The 25516-nt window shown below is 43.9% G+C and overlaps 1 protein-coding gene across 1 annotated transcript in view; it reads right to left on the bottom strand.

Annotated features, from left to right (window-relative positions):
* Positions 1 to 25516, bottom strand: part of LOC121544127 (dedicator of cytokinesis protein 2-like) — a 180323-nt gene that overhangs the window by 133232 nt on the left and 21575 nt on the right. Inside the window, exons 18-24 of the mRNA XM_041854116.2 lie at positions 22698 to 22795; positions 22529 to 22618; positions 21934 to 22034; positions 18381 to 18515; positions 9719 to 9827; positions 9443 to 9513; positions 6414 to 6520 (exon numbers count right to left, since the gene is read on the bottom strand). Coding sequence (XP_041710050.2) covers positions 6414 to 6520; positions 9443 to 9513; positions 9719 to 9827; positions 18381 to 18515; positions 21934 to 22034; positions 22529 to 22618; positions 22698 to 22795 — 711 coding nt within the window. The remainder of the gene's footprint in view (positions 1 to 6413; positions 6521 to 9442; positions 9514 to 9718; positions 9828 to 18380; positions 18516 to 21933; positions 22035 to 22528; positions 22619 to 22697; positions 22796 to 25516) is intronic.

Raw genomic sequence — 25516 nt, forward strand, 5'->3', positions numbered from 1 at the left:
GTAGCTTTGACAACTAAAGTTGAAGTCGGAAGTTTACATACACCTTAGCCAAATACATTTAAACTCAGTTTTTCACAATTCCTGACATTTAATCCTAGTAAAAATTCCCTGTCTTAGGTCAGTTAGGATCACCACTTTATTTTAAGAATGTGAAGTGTCAGAATAATAGTAGAGAGAATGATTTATTTCACATTTTATTTCTTTCATCACATACCCAGTGGTTCAGAAGTGTACCTACACTCAATTAGTATATGGTAGCATTGCCTTTAAATTGTTTAACTTGGGTCAAATGTTTCGAGTAGCCTTCCACAAGCTTCCCACAATAAGTTGGGTGAATTTTGGCCCATTCCTCCTGACAGAGCTGTTGTAACTGAGTCAGGTTAGTAGGCCTCCTTGCTCGCACAGGATTGAGGTCAGGGCTTTGTGATGTCCACTCCAATACCTTGTCTTTGTTATCCTTAAGCCATTTTGCCACAACTTTGGAAGTATGCTTGGGGTCATTGTCCATTTGGAAGACCCATTTGCGACCAAGCTTTAACTTCCTGACTGACGTCTTGAGACGTTGCTTCAATATATCCACATAATTTTCCTTCCTCATGATGCCATCTATTTTGTGAAGTGCACAAGTCCCTCCTGCAGCAAAGCACCCCCACAGCATGATGCTGCCACCCCGTGCTTCACGGTTGGCAAGGTGTTCTTCGGCTTGCAAGCATCCCCCTTTTTCCTCCAAACATAACGATGGTCATTATGGCCAAACAGTTCTATTTTTGTTTTATCAGACCAGAGGACATTTCTCCAAAAAGTACGATCTTTGTCCCCATGTGCAGTTGCAAACCGTAGTCTGGCTTTTTTATGGGCGGTTTTGGAGCAGTGGCTTCTTCCTTGCTGAGCAGCCTTTCAGGTTATGTTGATATAGGACTCGTTTTACTGTGGATATAGATACTTTTGTTTTTCGTTCATCTCTAGGAGACAGAACGCGTCTCCTTCCTGAGCGGTATGACGGCTGCGTGGTCCCATGGTGTTTATACTTGCGTACTATTGTTTGTACAGATGAACGCAGTACCTTCAGGCGTTTGGAAATTGCTCCCATGGATGAATCAGACTTGTGGAGGTCTACCATTTCTTTCTGAGGTCTTGGTTGATTTCTTTTGATTTTCCCATGATGTCAAGCAAAGAGGCACTGAGTTTGAATGTAGGCCTTGAAATACATCCACAGGTACACCTCCAATTGACTCAAACGATGTCAATTATCCTATCAGAAGCTTCTAACGCCATGACTTCATTTTCTGGAATTTTCCAAGCTGTTTTGAAGGCACAGTCAACTTAGTGTATGTAAACTTCTGACCCACTGGAATTGTGATACAGTGAATTATAAGTGAAATAATCTGTCTGTAAACAATTGTTGGAAAAATTAGTTGATGTAGATGTCCTAACCGACTTGCCAAAACCATAGTTTGTTAACAAGAAATTTGTGGAGTGGTTGAAAAACGAGTTTTAATGACTCCAACCTAAGTGCATGTAAACTTCCGATTTCAACTGTATGTGTGTGTTTTCCATACCTGTTCTCTCCTCTCCCTGTAGGCTTTATAAATGCTCCCCACCGCTTGGTTGCAACCCTTCTAATTTAGTGTACCCTGCACGCACAACCGATGTGGAATTCCTGGTCTCCGGCAGCGCTTTGAACTGCCGATCTGCGAACAAGAACGCTGAGTTAATCTGAGTTTATGCTGCCCTTCAGTGCCTTTTTGGCCGAGACATGGATCCCCCCCCAGAGAACACTGCTAGTCCAGCTGTCCTCTCTTCATCTGACTATGTTTTTTCTTATAGTCCGAGAGCATCTGGTCGTCGCGGTGGTGGCACAGGGCTACTCATTTCTCCTAAGTGGAGATTTCTCTTTTCTCCCTCTCTCACCTGTTCATCTCCAGGTGTCTGATCACTACTTTGTTTCCTTTTCGGTCTCCCTTTCCTCCAACCCTAGCCAGTCAGCCCCTACCGAGATGGTCATGTGCCGTCGCAATCTTTGCTTTCAATCTCCCACTACTCTCTCCTCTATCATCTCTCCCTTCTGCTAAATCCTTCTCCTTCCTGTCTCGGCCCTTCCCTCCTGCTCCGTGGCTGAGTGACTCATTGCGAGCTTACAGAACAGGGCTGCAGGCAGCTGAGCAAAAATGGAGGAAAACTAAACTTCTGGAGGAGCTGTCATCCTTTCACTCCCTTCTCTCTACCTTCTCTCCAATGTATCCACTGCTAAAGCCACTTTCTATCAATCTACATTTCAAGCTTCTGCCTCTAACCCTAGGAAACTCTTTTCCACCTTCTCCTTCCTTAATTTTCCACCCCCTCCCTCTCTGTGGATGACTTTGTCAACCACTTTGAAAAAAAGGTTGACCACATCCACTCCTCATTCACTCGGCCTATTGAGTCCACTGGTTCCACTCACACTGACCCTATACCTTGACCTCTTACTCCCCTCTCTCCCCAGATGAAATCCTGTGAATAGTGAGGTCCGGCCACCCGACAACCTGCCCGCTCGACCCCATCCCCTCTGGAGACCTTCTCCCATTCCTCACTTCCCTCACCAACTCATGCCTGACCACTGGCTGCTTCCGCTCTGACTTCATAATGGCCAGAGTTACCTTCCTCCTCAAGAATCCAACACTCGACTCCTCTGATGTAAAACATTTGACCAGAATTCTTTATTTATTTTCTTTCCAAAACACTTTAGTGTGCTGTCTCTGACCAACTTTCACCAACTGACCCTAACCAGTCAGGCATCAAGATGGGTCATTCAACAGAAACTGCTCTTCTCTGTGTCAAGGGGGCTCTCCACACTGCCAAATCTGACTCCCTCTCTCTGTTCTTATCCTCCTAGATCTATCCGCTGCCTTCAACACCGTGAACCATCAGATCCTCCTCTCCACCCTTTCAGGGCTGGGTGTCTCAGGCTCTGCACACTTTTGGATTGCATCCTACCTGGCAGGTCGTGCCTACCAGGTGAGGTGGAGAGGATCTGTGTCTGCATCACATACTCTCACTACTGGTGTCCCCCAGGGCTCGGTTCTAGGCCCTCTCCTCTTCTCTATACACCAAGTCACTCGGCTCCGTCATATCCTCACATGGTCTCTCCTATCATTGCTATGTGGATGAAACTCAACTACTTTTCTCCTTCCCCCTTTCTGACACCCAGGTGGTGACTTGCATCTCTGCGTGCCTGGAAAACATCTCAGCTTGGATGTTAGCCCATCACCTCAAGCTCAAACTCGACAAGACGGAGTTGCTCTTCCTTCCGGGGAAGGCCTGCCCGCTCCAAGACCTCTCCATCACTGTTGACAACTCCACGGTGTCCCCCTCCTAGAGTGCAAATAACCTTGGTGTGACCCTGGACAACACCCTGTCGTTCTCTGCAAACATCAAAGCAGTAACTCACTCCTGCAGGTAAAGTATGACCCTACCTCACACAGGAAGAGGCACAGGTCCTAATCCAGGTGCTTCTCATCTTCCGTCCGGACTACGGCAACTCGCTGTTGGCTGGGCTCCCGCTTGTGCAATCAAACCCCTGCAATTTATCCAGAACGCTGCAGCCCGCCTGGTGTTCAACCTTCCCATGTCACCCCACTCCTCTCCGCACACTCCATTAGCTTCCAGTCGAAGCTCGCACCCACTACAAGACCATGGTACTTGCCTACGGCGCAGCAAGAGGAACTGCCCCTCCCTACCTTTAGGCTATGCTCAAACCCTACTCCCTAAACCGAGCACTCCACTTTGCCACCTCTGATCTCTTGGCCCTTCCACCCCTACGGGAGGGCAGCTCCCGCTCAGCCCAGTCTAAGCTCTTCTCTTTTCTGGCCAATGGTGGAACCAGCTTCCCCCTGAAGCTAGGACAGCAGAGTCCCTGCCCATCTTCCGAAACATCTGAAACCCTACCTCTTCAAAGAGTATCTTAAATAATCCCACAGCATCCCCCTCGCTCCACCTCCTCACCCCGACCCCACACCGCCACAAAAAAATACAAAATAAACATGATACAGTGTGTAAATGATAACACGTTAGTGCAGGAAGTGAATGCTAGAATTAAACTATTAGGTATTATAGAATTACTAAAACCAGAAGTGTTGATGTTGATCACCTTGGGGAATTTGTTCTATAGTGGGCGATTTGTTTTTTGTGTTGTTTGTGGGGTGCTGTGGATAATATTATATTTTTTATAGGATGTGTAGTTGATTATTGGTATGGGTACTTTAGGCGCAGACAAGTTATTTTAATTGTTCTGTTTTTCCCTAATCTGTCAGGGTATTTTCTACCATCTCATCCAGTATTGATGTGCTCAATCTGTCACTGTGATTGTCTGACGGCAGAATAATTTGGCTAAATTGTGCCATAATGCTTCTCCTGAATTTAATTTCATTATAGGGCAACCAGAACCAGATTAACCCTTATGAAACGTGTGTGTGTGTGTGTGTGCATGCGTGTGTGTGCGCATGCGTGTATGTGCGTGCACAGTATCTGCCTGCAGGCTCCTTAATCCATGGAACGTATGTCAAATAAATCTAGAGGGGGAAAAAACCAATCTGTTCAAACGTTTCCTGCGGTCCATGGGTCCAATCGTGTGTCATCAACCCTAGGACAGAGACAACCAGCCCAAGAAACACACACATGTTGCAAAGTCACACGCAAATATATCCCATGGACAAACACACACTCATACATAACCACACGCACACTATTCCATCTCTCCCCTGTCACTCAGTGTGTCCCCAGTGAATGGTGGGAGGCAGACAGATAGATGAAATATGTATTGGGAGGCAGTGATAGCAGACCAGAAGCCATTAGCTGGTATAAATGTATAATTTCCCCTCCTGCATATTGCACTGGGCTAAATGCTCCCCCACAAACAGGCCCACATTTACAATGCCAAATACATCTTAATTAAAATGAGAGTCAGCCCTCATTTAGCGGCTCTGGATTGAGATGGAATGAATGAATAAATAAACGGATAACCAAGGCAGTCAAACAGGGAACCTTGGAATTGTGTTTTCATGCAGGGTGACAGGCACAGAGAGAGTCAGGGGTTAGCTGATGGTATGAAGAATGATTAGGGCTTAGTAATATAAACATGAACTTTGCCTGCATCTATCCAGCTAACAAACGCAGAGGTCAGTCAATCTCTCTCTCTCTGTGTGTATCTCTCTCCTGTCACGCTATCTGCCACACTATCCCTGTCGTTCTCTCTACCTCGCTCTCTCAACAATTCTCTTTCTTCTCTCCCCCTACATTCCCCTTACCCTCCCTATCTCCCCCTCTTCCTCTCTCCCCTCCACTCCCTCTTTCCTCTCTCCCTGTATTAATGCAGTGTGTGGTGGTTGGCGGTGACAGAGTGTGACTCTGGGTACAGTGACAGTTGGCCATCGGCCACAGGGTGCCCGGAGCCCCGGGGGAATGAATCAACGCAACAGTGATCAATATGGGAGGAGTGTCCAGGCCGAGTCGTGCCGCGCCACGCCGAGCTCCCCGCTACTCTACCCGCCCCTCTCTCCCCGTCACCCACTATACCAGGCAGCTACGGGCCACAGCTGACTGATGACTCACCCACGGCAACGTCGAGCAAAAACAACATTGATAATCATCAACCGCAAACTGGCTAGGGAACACACAAACACACACACAGCAAAACAAACACACACACACACACAAAACAAACACACACAGACACACACACCCCAGTTACAAAAGCATCTGTCACCCGAAAACAAAGACGGGCCAGGGAGTGAGGAGCAGGGAGGAGAGAGGATGGGGGTGTTAGGGGCGAAGGGGGGATAGGTGTCTGTCTAACTGCCAACAAGCCTCTTCTGCTGCTGCTGGTCTCTCTCTCTCTCCATCTGCTTTCTCTCTCTCTGATCTCTCTCGCTCGCTAACATATTCATTCAGATATCAGTTTAAAAACAAACAGCGGAGTGGGGAGCCATGACAACAATAGCAATCTGTCAGTTGTGACTGGCGCTGTGGCGACAGCTCTCCCACTTATCAGGAGCCAATTAGAGAACAGTAGCACCCAGAGTCTTCCATCAATCTGACTGGGGGCCACTTAGGAAGCTGATTGGCCACTTATCACACCACTACAAGCCAGTTAGGCCTTCATAATAATTTAGGTTCTGAGTGGAGGGAAGGAGGGGAGTGAAGTGAGGTTGTAGTGTGTTTAAATGGTGATGTAGGATGCTTCAGAGAACACTTGTTCTCATAATAGTCAAGGTTGTATGACCTCGCAACTGATATTGGGCAGACCCTTCTCCATCTACCCAAATAGGCCTAGTTTTAACCTCTTACTAGATGAGGTGTGTGATTGGTTAGCTGCTCCTATGGTAGTTAACATAGAGGTCAGTCATTGGTCAGTTGTCTAGCATGGAGGTTAGTCTTACCCTGCTTCTGGAAGAGTTTGCTGCTGACGATCTCGGTCATGGAGGCCACCTTCTGTTTCTGCAGCTTGTCAGGAGGGATACAGGTGTAAAATTCATACAGCAACTGACTGGAGAGAGGAAAGGAGGCATGGAGGGAGGAAGAGGGGGAGGGAGGGGGTGTGGAGAGAGGGTAAAGGGAGAAAGAGAGAGAAAGAGAAATGAAGGGAAAGGGCGAGAGAGGATGGGGAAGTGGAGAATTAGATCAATTGTTCAGCAAGGCTAGAAGAGTGATAAAGTCTCTAGCTACAGTTGTAATAAAACACTTTCATTTCAATTGTAAATACGTAGCACATGGTTAATTCCATGTAGAGTGATATTATTTTCTTGTTTTTCAACGCATTTGTTTAATCTTTTATTGAATCAGGTATTTTAAGCAGCTGAAATGACACGTGTTATTCAGAACCAGACGTTAACTGCCATTCGGACCTGAGCAGGCTCGGGAAAGAAGAGATACAGATACACAGCACAGAAACTACAGCTGTGTCCCAAATGGTACCCTATCCCCACTGGGTTGTTGGACACCCCCGCAGAGGGTTACAGTCAAATAATTTTCACAGTAACCCTCCAAAAAGTCATTCATAAACCTTTTTAATTTCCATATGTAGTAGGAAACGAAGTGGTTTTTGTCTTGGGCTTCAGAATGTAACTGAAAAAGGGCCTCAGGTCTTGAAAAATAACAAATTAAACTGATTGAAAGCAAATGGAAATCGGTGAACAAATGCTGTGGTCAAGGCTACGATGGCGCCAGTGCAATGAGTGTAGTTTACTCAGGTTACAAAAGCGCCTATCAGACGGTGAGCCTAATGCTTCTTCGGTAGTTCTTTATGAGTTTTAGTTTAGAAAAACGATCTCTCCGCAAAAGCGACAGTTACCTGGATGGTAAAAACAGCTTGAATACCATAACAAATTAAATCCACTGAGTTCAATAATACACTGAGGGCAGCGGTGTAAAGTACTAAAATTAAAATACTTTAAAGTACTACTTAAGTAGTTTTTTGGGGTATCTGTACTTTACTATTGGTATTGTTGACTACTTTTACTACACTACCTGCCTAATGAAAATAATGTACTTTTTACTCCATACATTTTCCCTGACACCCAAAAGTACTTGTTACATTTTGAATGCTTAGCAGGATAGGAAAATGGTCCAATTCACGCACTTATCAAGAGAACATACCTGGTCATCCCTGCTGCCGCTGATCTGGCACTCACTAAACACAAATTATTCATTTGTAAAATATGTCTGCATGTTGGAGTGTGCCCCTGGCTATCCATACATTTTAAAAACAAGAAAATTGTGCCGTCTGGTTTGCTTAATATAAGGAATGTGAAATGATTTACACTTTTACTTTTGATACTTAAGTTTATTTGAGATTACATTTACTTTTGATACTTAAGTATATTTAAAACCAAATACATTTAGACTTTTACTCAAGTAGTCTTTTACTGGGTGACTTTAACTTGTGCTTGAGTCATTTTCTTTACTTTTGGGTACTTTTTCCACCACTGACTGAGTGTATAAAACATTAAGAACACCTTCCTAACACATCCCCCCCACAGAGTTACTATTGACCAGGGTATATAGGGAATGGGTGCCATTATAGGCTGCCATTTGGGACATACCCTAGCTAGGCCTTATGAAAACAGATGAGCCAAACTAGCGAACTAGCGACGGACACTAATGTCGAGACAAGTTGGTGTCACCCTCAGCCCGGAATCCAATCAAATAAGAATTAAATGAGCCAGTTACAAAGCCTCGGCAGAGAGAGATTGAGCATGGGGCCATCCATTCCGTATTTCCTCCTTAGATGGATTTATTAATGTGGTTGATACAGTACTTTCATTAGCTAGATGAACAACAAATTAAATGATAATGCCAACCACTTTTCTTTTTTTAGACAGTAGAGGGAGCTTTTCCGTGGTGCATTGCATGCTAACCAGGCTCTCTAATTTCAATCTAATTACAAATTGAAATATCATGTTATTGTATTATATAAGGCTGTCTGTCCTACAGAGTCCCACGTCCAAACCCTCCTGGGTGCGGAACTGCTGGTTGTTTGTGTTCATTTATTAAACCAAAGATATGGCTCTCCCATAATGACCCAGGGCACTGCAATAAAGCGTTGAAATATCAACATGGGCAACCTCATAACAGTTGAAAATATTACCATTAATATCTTTAGGGCATCTCTTCCTAGAGTCACTGTTTCGATGTTTAGATTATGTTATTGTTTGTGGTTTGTTGTGTCTACAGTACATCACCTTGATTGTGTGTGCGTATGTGTTTGGTCTGCTCTTGCCACTATCATTCTGGTGCAGGTGGCCAGGTGTTTTAGGTAACACCTCAATGACATCGTGTTGACACTCAACCACTCCAGAGATTCAACAGACCAGACAGGTTTGGACTGTCTGAACAGAGTTCCACACACCCACAAAAATACCCACCCACACACACTCACCTCAGAGAGACTAGTCTCAGACACAGGTCACAGGAAGGTCAGGCCAGAAATAAAGACGTTGTGGTTTGCTGGAACCAACTGTCTGTCTGCCATAAAGAGACTCTAGACCCATTCGATTATAAAGCTAAAAGGTCTGGGGATGTGGTAAAGAGTCATATCTCTGTTCATTATGGGTACTGTAAAGGCAAGGCTGTCTGTCTTTGAGGGGTTAATGAAAGGTTAATGGAAGATATGACGAGTCACTGTGAGTTAAAGAGATCTGGGAAATAAGGTTGTGACCTTGATAGAGGGCTGGGAGACAGAGACAGTGTTTTAGACTGGGTTGTTTTGTTGTGTTTTTGTGGAGACAACGTTATGAGACAGTTATCAGCCAGAGGGACAGGGGGTCAGAGGGGATGTTGGGGGACGTTAAGAACAGGTGACTGAGGTGAGAGACACTTCACTTCACATTGCATCCTGGGAAGGGCCTGAGCGATGTTGACAGCGGTTCTATTTTCTCTTCCTGTGGAGGGGGTGGAGGATAGCACTAACCTCAGGAGTTTGGCGTCAAACACTGTCTCCACATCCTGCAAGACTGCGGGTAGGTACTTCAGAGCAGCTACCTGGAGAGAGAGACAAGAGACAGAGGCAAAGAGAGGGAGAGGGAGAGAGAGAGACATGCATATGAATGGGAAAGAATAATAAAACCTGAAATTAGGACAATGAGGTCATATCAATAAATGAGCAAGAGAAAAAAAGATGGTGAGATTTACTGTAGAGAGTTAGGAGAGTAGAGGAGGAGAGATGTAGTGAAGTGAGATTGTTTACCTGCAGTAAGACTGTTGTGTTGAAGTCACTCGTCATCAGTTTGTTGATGGACTCAAAGAGTCTCCGAAGAGACTCCTCAAACTCTTTCTGCTCCTTCCCTTCATACAGCCTGGAGAGAAGAGAGGAAAACAGGAAGAAAGAGGAAGAGAGGGGGCACGGTTAATGTCTCAAGCAGGATTTAAAAAGTGAAGGTGTACCCAAACACGCTTCAGCCTTATTATATAAGCCTGTTTGTTTGTCCCTAAAATGTACTCAGATCAGATACAGACACAAGTGCTCCTTTTTCTTTCTTTTCTGGGGTAACGAATACTTTTAAGGACTTAAGTAGTTCTAGTTGGCTGTTGTTGGGAGAAATGGCGGGAGTCAGGAGGCTAGGTCACATGGAGGCTATGTCAAACTAGACAGAGACTTTACAGTACATAAGCTCTACCAGTTACTGCTGCATACTGTCTCTGAATACAAAGCTAGGCCAAGTGTTTCATTTGGTATCTTCTTTCATCCTGTATCCCCAACAACACATCACAATCCCTATAGTTGTCTACTCCTCCCTTTCTATTCTTTGTTAAACTACTCTATCTATCCCTACCCTTGTAACTAATGTCTTCTCATTACTCTCCTTTCGTCTCGCTCTTCCTCCCCTGTTCTCCATTCCTCTTCCGTCTCCTCCTGTTTCACTGTAATTCTGTGGTAGATTTTAATTACAGTACGGGTTGTGGGTGTTGGGGTGGGGGAGGATTACAGCAGCGATCATCAACTAGATTCAGCTGCGGGACAACTTTTTCTTGAGCGGCTGGTCAGGGGGCCGGAACATAATTACAAATAATTTGTAGACTGCAAATTGACCACAAGAAGCCCGAACATATATAATATTTGATTAAAACATAACCATTTCAAACATTGCTTACATTTCTATATGATATACAGCACCTTCAGAAAGTATTCACACCCCTTGACATTTTGTTGTGTTACAGCCTGAATTTAAAATTAAATAGGGATTTTGTGTCACATTCAAAATGGAATGATGTTTTTAGAAATTAATTACAAATGAAAAGCTGAAATGTCTTGAGTCAATAAGTATTCAACCCCTTTGTTATTACAAGCCTAAATAAGTTCAGGAGAAAACATTTGCTTGTCAAGTCACATAATAAGTTGCATGGACTGTGGGCAATAATAGAGTCGATGTCCCCTGCGGAAATCTAATTAGCATATTAGAAAAATCCCAATTAAAATCCATCTGTTTAAACTAGAACAATCTGTTTTGCATGGGCTGCGTCTCAATCCACCGCATCTGCCAATGGCGGCCTTCTGCATCTGCGGTGGAAGGTGGTCAAGCTACAGTGGTGTTTGCCAGACCCGGAGACAATCGGTCTTCTCACGAAAATGTGTGTAGTGTCCAAACAGTTTGGGCTACACACCAATATGGAATTGTGAGACTCTCACGAACATGTCGGTTGTTTTGCTCTAGGATGCCCACAAGCCTCAAAAGATTTGTCTGAAGGTAGCCCAGTACCAGTTAAAAAAATTAATGGAAGTATACACGGAGTATACAAAACATTACGAACACCTTCCTAACATTGAGTTGCACCCCCTTTTGCCCTCAGAACAGCCTCAATTCATCGGGGCCTGGACTCTACAAGGTGTCGAAAGCGTTCCACAGGGATGCTGGCCCATGTTGACTACAATGCTTCCCACAGTTCTGTCAAGTTGGCTGGATGTCCTTTGGGTGGTGGAGCATTCTTGATACACACGGGAAACTGTTGAGCGTGAAAAACCACTGAAATGTTTTGTCTTGCCCATTCACCCTCTGAATGGCACACATACACAATCCATGACTTCTTCTTCGTGATTGGGTTGGCAGATCGCATCCAACTTAAAGGTGCATACACCGCCACCTATTGTACTAAAGTGTGAGGCCAGTCACGACCTACCTACATTAAGTTCTCTTCATTATTCCTGTTCCTTACAGAAAAAAAAATGCACCACCAACTAACCCTACAACTACAGTTGAAGTCGGAAGTTTACATACACCTTAACCAAATACATTTAAACTCAGTTTTTCACAATTCCTGACATTTAATCCTAGTAAAAATTCCCTGTTTTAGGTCAGTTAGGATCACCACTTTATTTTAAGATTGTGAAATGTCAGCATAATAGTAGAGAGAATGATTTATTTCAGCTTTTATTTCTTTCATCACATTCCCAGTGGGTCAGAAGTTTACATACACTCAATTAGTATTTGGTAGAATTGCCTTTAAATTGTTTAACTTGGGTCAAACGTTTCGGGTAGCCTTCTACAATAAGTTGGGTGAATTTTGGCCCATTCCTCCTGACAGAGCTGGTGTAACTGAGTCAGGATTGTAGGCATCCTTGCTCGCACACGCTTTTTCAGTTCTGCCCACAAATGTTCTATAGGATTGAGGTCAGGGCTTTGTGATGGCCACTCCAATACCTTGACTTTGTTGTCCTTAAGCCATTTTGCCACAACTTTGGAAGTATCCTTGGGGTCATTGTCCATTTGGAAGACCCATTTGCGACCAAGCAAAGCCTTCCCCTTTTTCCTCCAAAAATAACAATGGTCATTATGGCCAAACAGTTCTATTTTTGTTTCATCAGACCAGAGGACATTTCTCCAAAAAGTACGATCTTTGTCCCCATGTGCAGTTGCAAACCGTAGTGGCTTTTTTATGGCGGTTTTGGAGCAGTGGCTTCTTCCTTGCTGAGCGGCCTTTCAGGTTATGTCGACATAGGACTCGTTTTACTGTGATATAGACACTTTTGTACCTGTTTCCTCCAGCATCTTCACAGGGTCCTTTGCTGTTGTTCTGGGATTGATTTGCACTTTTCGCACCAAAGTACGTTCATCTCTAGGAGACAGAACGCGTCTCCTTCTTGAGCGGTATGACGGCTGTGTGGTCCCATGGTGTTTATACTTGCGTACTATTGTTTGTACAGATGAATGTGGTACCTTCAGCCGTTTGGAAATTGCTCCCAAGGATGAACCAGACTTGTGGAGGTCTACAATTTTTTTTCTGAGGTCTTGGCTGATTTCTTTTGATTTTCCCATGATGTCAAGCAAAGAGGCACTGAGTTTGAAGGTAGGCCTTGAAATACATCCACAGGTACACCTCCAATTGACTCAAATGACGTTCAATTAGCCTATCAGAAGCTTCTAACGCCATGACATCATTTTCTGGAATTTTCCATGCTGTTTAAAGGCACAGTCAACTTAGTGTATGTAAACTTATGACCCACTAGAATTGTGATACAGTGAATTATAAGTGAAATAATCTGTCTGTAAACAATTGTTGGAAAAATTACTTGTGGCATGCGACTTGCCAAAACTATAGTTTGTTAACAAGAAATGTGTGGAGTGGTTCAAAAACAAGTTTTAATGACTCCAACCTAAGTGCATGTAAACTTCCGACTTCAACTGTATATACCACTATTTCATAAAAAATATAAGTCACCATCCCATTAACTCTTCTGCAGTAAAATCCCATACACCCAGGTACTTCTCTGCAGTTGCCACCTAAACCCACTACCCCATTCCACTACTTTGACCCTATCTGCTCCTTCCCATGCCAACAGCCTGGGAGGACAGGACACCACCCCTCAACACCACCCTGTAACTCTTCTGAAGTCAAATCTCGTATACCCAAATACCTCTCTGCAGCTGCCACCACAGCATCTATTTTCTGTTATTTACTTTCCATTTCTGCAGTGCAGTTAATAAACATTGCTAAGAAGACAACCTTACTGAAGCATAACTCGTTACCTTATCCCTCTGTACTGGCACAAATCTATTACTTACTGGGATCACAATCCATGTCTCAAGGCTTAAAACTACTTCTTTAACCTGTCTCCATCCCTTCATTTACACTGATTGAAGTGAATTTAACAGGTGACATCAATAAGGGACCATAGCTTTCACCTGGATTCACCTGGTCAGTCTATGTCACGGAAAGAGCAGGTGTTCCTAATGTTTTGTACACAGTGTATATGGAGGTATACTAAACAAAAATATAAAAGCAACACGTAAAGTGTTGGTCCCATGTTTCAATAGCTGAAGTAAAAGATCCCAGTAATGTTCCATATGCACAAAAAGCATGTTCTCTCAAATGTTGTGCACAAATTTGACAATCCATCCACCTGACAGGTGTGGCATATTAAGAAGCTGATTAAACAGCATGCTCATTACACAGGTGCACCTTGTGCTGAGGACAGTAAAAGGCCACTCTAAAATGGCAGTTTTGTCACCCCACGACACAGATGTTTCATGTTTTGAGGGAGCGTGCAATTGGCATGCTGACTGCAGGAATGTCCACCAGAGTTGTTGCCAGGGAATTGAATGTTAATTACTCTACCATAAGCCGCCGTCAACGTCGCTTTAGACAATTTGGCAGTGCGTCCAACCGGCCTCACAACCGCAGACCACGTGTAACCATGCAAGCCCAGGACCTCCACATCCGGCTTCTTTACCTGCGGTATCGTCTGAGACCAGCCACCCGGACAGCTGATGAAAGTGTGGGTTTGCACAACCAAAGAATTTCTGCACAAACTGTCAGAAACCGTCTCAGGGAAGCTCATCTGCTGGCTTGTCGTCACAATCAGGGTCTTAACCTGACTGGAGTTCGGCTTCATAACCGACTGGCACGCTGGAGAAGTGTGCTCTTCACGGATGAATCCCAGTTTCAAATGTACCGGGCAGATGGCAGACAGCGTGTATGGCGTTGTGTGGGCGAGCAGTTTGCTGATGTCAATGTTGTGAACAGAGTGCCCCATGATAGCGGTTGGGTTATGGTATGGGCAGGCATAAGCTACGGACAACGAACACAATTGCATTTTATCGATGGCTATTTGAATGCACAGAGATACCGTGACAAGATCCTGAGGCCCATTGACGTGCCATTCATCAGCCTCCATCACCTCATGTTTCATCATGTTAATGCACGGCCCCATGTCATAAGGATCTGTACACATTTCCTGGAAGCTGAAAAGGTCCCAGTTCTTCCATGGCCTGCATACTCAACAGACATGTTACCCATTGAGCATGTTTGGTATACTCTGGATTGACGTGTACGACAGCATGTTCCAGTTCCTGCCAATATCCAGTAACTTCGTACAGCCATTGAAGAGTGGGACAACATTACACAGGCCACAATCAACATCCTGATTAATTCTATGCGAAGGAGTGAACTGGTGTTCTCACCAGATACTGACTGGTTTTCTGATCCACGCCCCTACCTTTTTTTTAAAGATACCTGTGACCAACAGATGCATATCTGTATTCCATAGATTAGGGCATAATGAAATTATTTCAACTATGATTTCCTTATACAGTGCATTCGGAAAGTATTCAGAACCCTTGACTTTTTCCACATATTGTTAAGTTACAGCCTTATTCTAAAATGGACTTTAAAAAATAAAATCCTCATCAATCTACACACAATACCCCATAATGACAAAGCAAAAACAGGTTTGTTTTTAATTTTAGCAAATGTATTAAAAATATAAAACTGAAAGATCACATTTACATAGATATTCAGACCCTTTACTCAGTACTTTGTTGAAGCACCTTTGGCAGTGATTACAGCCTTAAGTCTTCTTGGGTATGACACTACAAGCTTGGCACACCTGTATTTGGGGAGTTTCTCCCATTCTTCTCTGCAGATTCTCTCAAGCTCTGTCAGGTTGGATGGGGAGCGTCGCTGCACAGCTATTTTCAGATCTCTCCAGACATGTTCGATCGGGTTCAAGTCCGGGCTCTGGCTGGGCCACTCAAGGACATTCAGAGACTTGTCCCGAAGCCACTCCTGCATTGTCTTGGCTGTGTGCTTAGGGTTGTTGTCCTGTTGGAATGTGAACCTTGGCCCCTGTCTGAGGTCCTGAGTGCTCTGGAGCATGTTTTCATCAAGGATCTCTGTGTACTTTGCTCCGTTCATCTTTCCCTCGATCCTGACTAGTCTCCCAGTCCCTGAAATACAAACCAACAGCATGATGCTGCCACCACCATGCTTCACCATGGGGATGGTGCCAGGTTTCCTCCAGACTTGATGCTTGGCATTCAGGCCAAAGAGTTCAATCTTGATTTCATCAGACAAGAGAATCTTGTTTCTCATGGTCTGAGAGTCCTTTAGGTGCCTTTTGGCAAACTCCAAGTTGGCTGTCATGTGCCTTTTACTGAGGAGTGGCTTCCGTCTGGCCACTACCATAAAGGCCTGATTGGTGGAATGCTGCAGAGATGGTTGTCCTTCTAGAAGGTTCTCCCATCTCCACAGAGGAACTCTGGAGCTCTGTCAGAGTGACAATCGGCTTCTTGGTCAGGCCCTTCTCCCCCGATTGCTCAGTTTGGCCGGGCGGCCAGCTCTAGGAAGAGGTGGTTCCAAACATCTTCCATTTAAGAATGATGGAGGCCACTGTGTTCTTGGGGACCTTCAATGCTGCAGAAATGTTTTGGTACCCTTCCCCAGATCTGTGCCTCGACGCAGTTCTGTCTCGGGCCTCTATGGACAATTCCTTTGACCTCATGGTTTGGTTTTTGCTCTGACATGCACTGTCAACTGTGGGACCTTATATAGACAGGTGTGTGCCTTTCCAAATCATGTACAATCAATTGAATTGACCACAGGTGGACTCAATTTGTAGAAACATCTCAAGGATGATCAATGGAAACAGGATGCACCTGAGCTCAAGTTCGAGTCTCATAGCAAAAGGTCTGAATACTTATGTAAATAATTATTTATGTTATTATTATCATTTTTATTAGCAAAAATGTATAAAGACATGTTTTCACTTTGTCAATATGGGGTATTGTGTTTAGAAAAAATATATTTAATCCTTTTTGAATTCAGGCTCTAACACACATTTTTGGGGGAATAAATCAAGGGGTATGAATACTTTCTGAAGGCACTGTATCTCTCTATTATGCGTGGGAATACTTTAGAACAGATTTCCAAAATAGAAAATCACTTGGAGCCAATTTGCAGGGGTATTACCACAGGACTCTTAGAGCTCCGGGTGGCCTTGTGATTACTAAAGCATTGTCCTCCATAATCCCCCTGTGTGGCTGAGTGCACACACAAACACACAGACACACAGACACACAGACACACAGACACTCACACGCACATGCACAAACAATGGACATAGCTATGATGCACACATGCACATACACACACACTATATACAGTATATATTTGAGACTCCACCACAGAAAATCATGACAGACACATACAGGGTACACACACTGCAATCCTATGCTAACCCTATCCCAACGACACAACGTACATATACGCAACAGAACACATACTGATAAATAGCAGATATTTCTGACCCCAGTTGCCCTGTTCCTGTCTGGACCTCTGCACCCTTTTATCCCTGCAGGCTCCTGTAGATAAGTGGTAGAGTGGACTGTACAGTAGAGTAGGCCTCATAATCCTGGGCCTAAAGCCCTATGAGCCCTATCAGAGAACAGCCTGGGACCAGAAGCTGACCCTAACCCTGCTCACCCTGATTGCTACTGTAACTCTACTGCTAACCATGCTCCATTCACCACCCATGGGACAACAACACTAATGCTCTACTCACACCAGATGGATGGGAGGAGGGAGGGAGCAGAGGCTAGATGGATAGCAAAAAACAGGCGGGTGAGAAAAACAAAGATGGATAAATAAAGAGGCGTTACTGAGGCCGGAAGAAAGTTATAGAAGGGAAAGAAAGGTAAAAGCAAGGTTAAAGAAAGAAGGGATAGGGCCGAGAGAGAGAGAACATCTAATACATTCTCTACTCATAGAAATCAGAGTTATCTTATAGGACTTGAGAAACTTCAGATTCAAACTGATAAGTCATTGATGAGTGTAGGACATTAATGGTACTACAGATGAGTCTACAGCACAGTACTGCATGCTCTGCTCTTGAATACTGAGTATCTGACTAGGCTACCTATATGGGAAGAGTGATGTAGACTTGAAATTCAGAAAGTTTCAACTTTCTTTTAAGTAGTTTGGCAGACCTGAGAGGAGGGCTGGAGCAATCAATTGTTCTAGCATCCCTCCAGGGAGAACAGTGATCAGTACACATGCACTGCATATGGTTTCTAAAACAAATTGACAGGCCACTAGATAATCACACAGCACACACTTCCCGAAACAAGCAACACAGACAAAGCACTTAGAGATTTGCTTGTGTTCTGCTACTAATCTGTCAGGATCAAATTATGTGATGTTATTATTAATGTTGTTTATGATTATCATATGGAGCAGCCTTCAGAAGAGTTGACGCATCATAAGTCTCTGAATAGCAGCGTCCCTCCTCTATCGCAGCTGCTCATTCAGCACTGGGTCTACTTTGTCATTAGTGTTCATTGAAAACGGCACTTCATCATCAATGCTTGTGAGCAACAGTAGCGCTGCAATCAGCGTCTTTCAGAGCAAGCTGTCTTTGGGAATTAGCTAGGTAATGTACAAGAGCGTAAAGAAGAGTATGTGACCGTGTGTGTATGTGTCTGTCTGTCTGTCTGTGTGTGTGTGTGTGTGTGTGTGTGTGTGTGTGTGTGTGTGTGTGTGTGTGTGTGTGTGTGTGTGTGTGTGGACTGTGTGCATGCTTTTAAGAGTTAGATTACACTCACTCACACACACACATGCGCACATACACACAGACTCACTGGGAGTAGAGCATGCGTGAGCGGACGATGAACTTGAAGATGTACTCCAGGGCTTTGAGGGTGCGGAGGTAGTTTTCACACTGCTCCCCTCGACTGGACACATCCAGATACCTCTTCAACACCGACATCAACTTCCTGAGAGGGGGAGGGGGAGAAGGGGAGAGGGAGAGAAAGAGAGTAGGCAAACCTTCATTTCAAAGTGTTAATTACATTTTTCATAACACACACACACACACACCACAGCACACTGGGCCCAGAGGACTAGGATTATGTCCCATACTGTTCCCAAAATTGGGCATGGTCTTGTTGGCTAACTGGATTAAAACAATCAAAGCCTCTTAAACAATAACAGTCCTTTTATAACGGTCTGGAAAAATTGGATTTTTTCAGAAGGATAAAGACTAAAAAAGTCCATAAGTGTAAAATAATCTGAGGATGACATTGGGTGGCCTCGTATTTAGACAACAGAGTTTTATATAACGGCATGGCTAGCACCGGTTAAGCTTCTGTTTGACCCCTTAGGGAGATATATTGAGACAGCTGATGTACATTTTTATGCGGATGACACTGTTCTCTACTCAAGTGGCAGCAGTTGGCTTTTGAAGCTCAAACAGTTTTTAACATCATTCAACAGAATCTGTATGGTTTTAAGCTTGTTCTGAATTCCTCTAAAACAAAATAAATGGTATATTCCAACGCTAAACACTCTGAAAACCCAGCCAGGTCACCCGTGATACAAGTCAGTATTCGACGTCCATCCATGTCTGAGGATGTCGGAAGATGACGTGGAAACCGACCAGTAGGGACAACAGTGAGCGGTGTTACCTTCAAGTAGGTAGTATTGACATGGTTTTCCAACTAACTCTCACAGTCTCATGTCTGCCTCTGGTGCCAAAGGTTGCATGTTTGAATCCAACGATAGAAAGTTGTTTTTGAGATTTTTGTTTTAAGCCTTATCCCAAACCTTAACCCTTAAAAATTCGGAGTTAATGCCTAACCTTAAACACATTGAAATTTGCCGTTTGGAACCACTTCAAAATTTGACGATTGAGAAACATGAATGAATGTCTAATTCTGACGTGAGACTGTGAGAGCTTGTTGGTAAACCATGTCATTTCTACCTTGGAAGGAAATTCCATAGAGCAAGTCAAGACGTACAAATATCTGGGAGTTTGGGTGGATGAGAAGCTGACCTTCACTAACCATGTTGAGAACCAAGTAAAGAAGATCAAGTTAAGAATAGGTTTTTATTACCGGCATAAGGCTTGTTTTTCTTCTGTGGCCAGAATAGAGCTGGTATGGTGTACATTCCTGTCTGTCTTGGACTACAGTGATGTAATTTATATGCAGACCTCAAGCACTACCACCACTGTGATCTCTATAGTGCTGTTGGCTGGACTTCACCCCACTGTGATCTCTATAGTACTGTTGGCTGGACTTCACACCACTGTGATCTCTATAGTACTGTTGGCTGGACTTCACACCACTGTGATCTCTATAGTACTGTTGGCTGGACTTCACACCACTGTGATCTCTATAGTACTGTTGGCTGGACTTCACACCACTGTGATATCTATAGTGCTGTTGGCTGGACTTCACACCACTGTGATCTCTATAGTGCTGTTGGCTGGACTTCACACCACTGTGATCTCTATAGTACTGTTGGCTGGACTTCACACCACTGTGATCTCTATAGTACTGTTGGCTGGACTTCACACAACTGTGATCTCTATAGTGCTGTTGGTTGGTCTTCACACAACTGTGATCTCTATAGTGCTGTTGGCTGGACTTCACACCACTGTGATCTCTATAGTACTGTTGGCTGGTCTTCGTTGACTTTACGTAGGCTTAAACATTGGTATACTATGATCTATTAGGCCATTTTGGGAAAACTGCAGCTTTATCTCTGTTCTTCTTGGATAAGGTCTGAAAATAAATACCAGTTGCGATCTCACTCTTACTTACTTTTAACGGTTCCTAAAATCAGAACGGATCATGGCAAAAGGTGTTTTAGCTACTCAGCTCTGTGGACTTGAAATTCTCTCCAGACCAGCTTGAAACTCCAGGATCTTGTTTCCTTGGAGGAGTTTAAAAGTTTGGTTGACTCACATGTTACTGAGGAATGTGTGTCACGCCCTGGCTCTGGGGACTCTTAAATGTTGAGCCAGGGTGTGTAGTTTCTATGTTTAGTTTTCTATGTTTGAGTTTCTAGATCGTGTAGATCTATGTTGGCCAGGGTGGTTCCCAATCAGAGGCAGCTGTAGTTTGTTGTCTCTGATTGGGGACCATACTTAGGCAGCCGTTTGGCACCAGTCTGTGTGGGATCTTGTTCCATATAGGTATGTTAGTAGTCTACCTTGGACTTCACGTATCGTTTGTTTGTTGTTTTTGTTGTGTGTTCAGTACTAAATAAATATGTACGCTTATCACGCTGCGCCTTGGTCCGTCTCATCCGTAAACGATCGTGACAATGTGATTGTCATTAGGACTTGATGGGGTGGTATATATGCTAGGTTTTTAAAATCTATGACGCTTGTATGTTTCTGTAATTGAATTGTATCTGTGTCTACGTCAAAACATGTTTATTTTAATTTGTTATGGTGTGTCTATGTCTATAAGTCGTTACAGTGTGTCTAATATTTGTCTGAAACATTGTTCCCCCCTGCTGCTGTCGTGGTTGGACCAGGTCTCTTGAAACATAGATTTTATCTCAATGAGAAAAAGGAGGGAGAATCCTCTGTTTTAACACAGATTGGAGAGAGAGATGGGGGGACGGGGGACGAGGGCGGGGAGAGCGAGAGAGAGAGAGCAGGGAGAGAAAGAGAGAGGAGAGGGAGAGGTGGAGTGTGTGTGATTTTGAGAGCAACAGGGAGCAATGTCAAGAGAGAACGAGAGAGGGATAAAGTGAGAATGAGCGAGAGAGAGTACATACTGCTTAGGCAATATGTACATTGTACATTGTAAAGCAATGGAAATTGAACTGAGTAGCAGAGGCGAGGGTAAACCAGTGGGTTTTGAAGTTAAGACTCAATGAGCCCAGTATAAGTATTCTGGCCAGCCTTGAGTAAAATACCATGGTCTAGTCATCCACCTTACCCTGGCTTATCCATCCATTAACTTCTACTGCAACCGGCTACTTATTTAATGACCTACAGGCACACAGCATTCACAATAACACACTGACACCTTTGTCGCTGATTGATGCACTACACCCAGCATCAGCACAGCTACTTCAACAGTGACAGTTTACCTGAACCCAGCACCATCATGAGGCCTACCATCATCTGTAATCAGAATAATAATGAGGACATACTTTATATGTACTGTCACTCAACAGTGGAAAAACAATGTGTACATCATCTCCTGTGGAAATGTCATTATGAGTTTGGCATGATGAGTCATTATCGATAGAGCTTGCTGCTTTACCTCCACAATCTGACTATGAATGTGAAAGAGGAGTTCAGCCACTCCTGAGGCTGCTTCTGAGAGACAGTGAGACTGGCAGACAGGCGGACAGGAAGAGGAGGGGTTAGACACAGGAAGTAGTACTGACTTGTAGGCCAGCGTGGCGCTGAAGTGCTGTTTAATATAGGCCTCCAACACTGTGTTAAAATGCTGGAACTTCCTGTCTGCTATCAGACCAATGATGTAGATCTGAGAGAGAGAGAGAGAGAGAGAGAGAGAGAGAGAGAGAGAGAGAGAGAGAGAGAGAGAGAGAGAGAGAGAGAGAGAGAGAGAGAGAGAGAGAGAGAGAGAGTGAGAGAGAGCAAGAGAGAGAGAGAAAGAGAGAGAGAGAGAAAGAGAGAGAGCAAGAGAGAGAGAAAGAGAGAGAGAGAGAGAGAGAGAGAGAGAGAGAGAGAGAGAGAGCAAGAGAGAGAGAGAAAGAGAGCGGGAGAGAGAAGAAGGGATACACATTGTGATTGATATGGTGAGAGAGATGTGCCTCACTGGCAAAAAGACAAACGAACAAGCAACAAGCAGGAAGACATGTTTATTAAGAAGAAGAATGACAGAGCCATATGGACAGAGATCGACAGACAGACAGCTACATGCAGCGACAGACTGACAGACAGAAAAAGAAAAGGTACAAGAGTGACAGAGAATACCAGACAGAGACAAGAACACACACACACACACCACACACTCACCAGGGCGTCGAACACTAGGATGTCGTAGTCGTCAGTCTGGGAGTGTTCCATCATGATGGTGAACAGAGCATCCAGAGTGTCCTGGAGAAACTACACAGGGAGGGGAGGAGAGGCCATGAGATCATACACACACACACAAACACAAATAACACACACAAATTTTACACACCTTGACAACCTCCTCTCCGTCGATGATCTTGAGTTTCTCCAGGTTTTCTTTGAGGAGCTCAGGACGAGTCCTCCATTTCATTAGACCCAGCAAACCCACTGAGCAGGAGAAAGAAAGAAAACCATCCATCAATCCATCCATCCATCCATCCATCCATCCATCCATCCATCTATCCATCTATCCATCCATCAATCAATCCGCCTACCTGTCATTGATTCTCCATAACCCAGCCAGCACACCCGCAACAATCATTTAATCAATCATTCATTGTTCTGGGGGCTTGAAGCCCAAGAACCTAAGCACAGAAACTTCAGTTAGCTGCAGTGGTGTAGTGCTGTTTTTCAGAGCTGCCAAAAAAATTCAATGATGTCATCATTTCTCAATCAAAGTTTGTACTGACAGATGTAGCCTATTGTCATTTTAGAATATGCATAAAATGCATCCTTCAAATGCAATGTCTGCCTACGCCCACACATATTGTCTCAATTAATGTTTCGATTTTTAAAACCCTCAAACACTAAATTGGGCATACCTAATTTCAAAATACGCTATCTGTCAATCGTGAATAATAATAGCCTACTTTTCGTTTTAGAGCTGAAATGTCCAAACTGCATGCCAATAATTTGATCTCAGTTTCATGGGAATATGCATTTAGATCTTCCTGAATTATGTAGGCCTACAGCAGGGTTCCCCAACTGGCGGCCCGCGGGATGATTTTGGTTTAATTTCGCTCCACAAGTTTTCAATTTATTTTTTATTTTTTATAAAAAAACACATGATAATATACAAATGTAAGCAAGGTTTGAAATTATAATGTTTTAGTCAAATATTATATATGTTTGGGCTTCTTGCGGTCAATTTGCAGTCTACAAATTATTTGTAATTATGTTCCAGCCCCCCGACCATCCGCTCACAAAGAATTCGCCCAGCGGCAGAATCTAGTTGATGATCCCTGGCCTACAGTGTTGGCCTATCTATGGTTTCGTGAGCGAATTCGAGCAGATAATTTGAACCAACTATGGGGTAGCCATACCTGTATTTTGTTTCAATCAAACCACATATTTTGCCTAGTGGCACCACGCTATTGACTTCTTGCCGCATTAGATTTTTTTGGGGCCATTCAGCTGATCATCCTAAAATCTCATAAGAAATTAGGTGGTGTTTTTGGTCTAACAGTAACTTTATACTATGCTGTTATATTCGGTTATGTTATGTAGAATCCTCATTATAAATGATGTGATCTGGCGAGACATTGATTCACCAAATAGCTGTTAGACATTGCATTGACCATTTTTGCACAAACTCTTTTGACTAATCATATACATACGATGCTGCTACTGTTTATTATCTATCCTGTTGCCTAGTCACTTTACCCCTACCTACAGTATATATATATATATATATACCTTAATTACCTCGTACCCCTGCACATCGACTCGGTACTGGTACCCCATGTTATTGTTGTTCATTGTGTATTTATTCCTTGAGTTATAATTTTTTCTAGAATATTTATATTTTTCTCTCTGCATTGTTGGTAAGTAAACATTTCACTGTTAGTCTACACCTGTTTTTTATGATTCATGTGACAAATAAAATTGTATTTGATCTCCAAACTAGCTGGCTGAACATGGGGCGCCGCAACCACAACCCTTCGTACCTCAGCCCTAGCAATCTCATTCTCTGCAGCAGAGTACTGTGCATCTGTTTGGTCAAGGTCGTCACACACAAACAGAGTCGACACACAGCTTAACGCCACCATGCGCATCATCACTGGCACACTACGATCCACCCTGCTTCCCTGGCTCCCTGTCCTGGCAAACATCCCCCTTCCACATATCCGGAGACTCGAAACTACCCACAACATGATTGAAAAAGTCTACAACGCCACATACCTACTGCTCCACGAGGACATCCTCAACCCACCAAAGATACGCCTCCCCTCAAGAAAGCCAATTTGGAAAGACCCACCCACTGACGACTTCAACACAAATGGACACAAGAATGGGAGTCACTGGACCTGACAAATAAGCACCTCATCACTACCCCCACACAACAGCCTCCTGGTTTCAACCTCCCCAGGAAGGAGTGGTCCCCCCTCAATAGGTTCAGGACTGGCCACAGCCCATGCCTCGCCAACCTCCACTGATGGGGCATAAAAAGTAAGCCCCCTAAGTGCCTGTGGGGTGGAGCAAACCATGCACCCAATTCTTTAAGTCTGTCCTATCCACAAACTCAGCAGAAGCAACCGCTTGGCTCAGGGACTTTGCATTCGCTAAGTAATTTACAGATCTCTAGTGTCTTTCAAAGAAAATAAAGTATGTGATGTTGCTAATATAGCTAGCTGCCAAAGTTGTACTAGCTAGCGATATTAGCGATTTCGCTAGTTTGGGCTAGTTGTAACAATTCGTGACATTTATAAGGTATGGTTAGCAAAAACAAAGACTTGGCAAATGCTGGTTTGACAATATTTTACAGCTGGTTTGTTAATCAAATGTGTTGTTTTTAATTCAAACTGCTTTCTAGGAGAACATCTGAATGGCCTCCATGCATAACATTTTCCCCCAGCATGACGTTGTGTGTGTGTGTGTTTGTATTTGTGTTTGTGTTTGTGTTTGTGTGTGTGTGTGTGTGTGTGTGTGTGTGTGTGTGTGTGTGTGTGTGTGTGTGTGTGTGTGTGTGTGTGTGTGTGTGTGTGTGTGTGTGTGTGTGTGTGTGTGTGTGTGTGTGTGTGTGTGTGTGTGTGTGTGTGTGTGTGGACGTGTGTGTGGACGTGTTTAACTATACTTGTGGAGACCAAGTAGGTTAAGGTTAGGGTTAGG

Source organism: Coregonus clupeaformis, chromosome 3, assembly GCF_020615455.1.
Source record: "Coregonus clupeaformis isolate EN_2021a chromosome 3, ASM2061545v1, whole genome shotgun sequence".
NCBI lineage: Eukaryota > Metazoa > Chordata > Actinopteri > Salmoniformes > Salmonidae > Coregonus > Coregonus clupeaformis.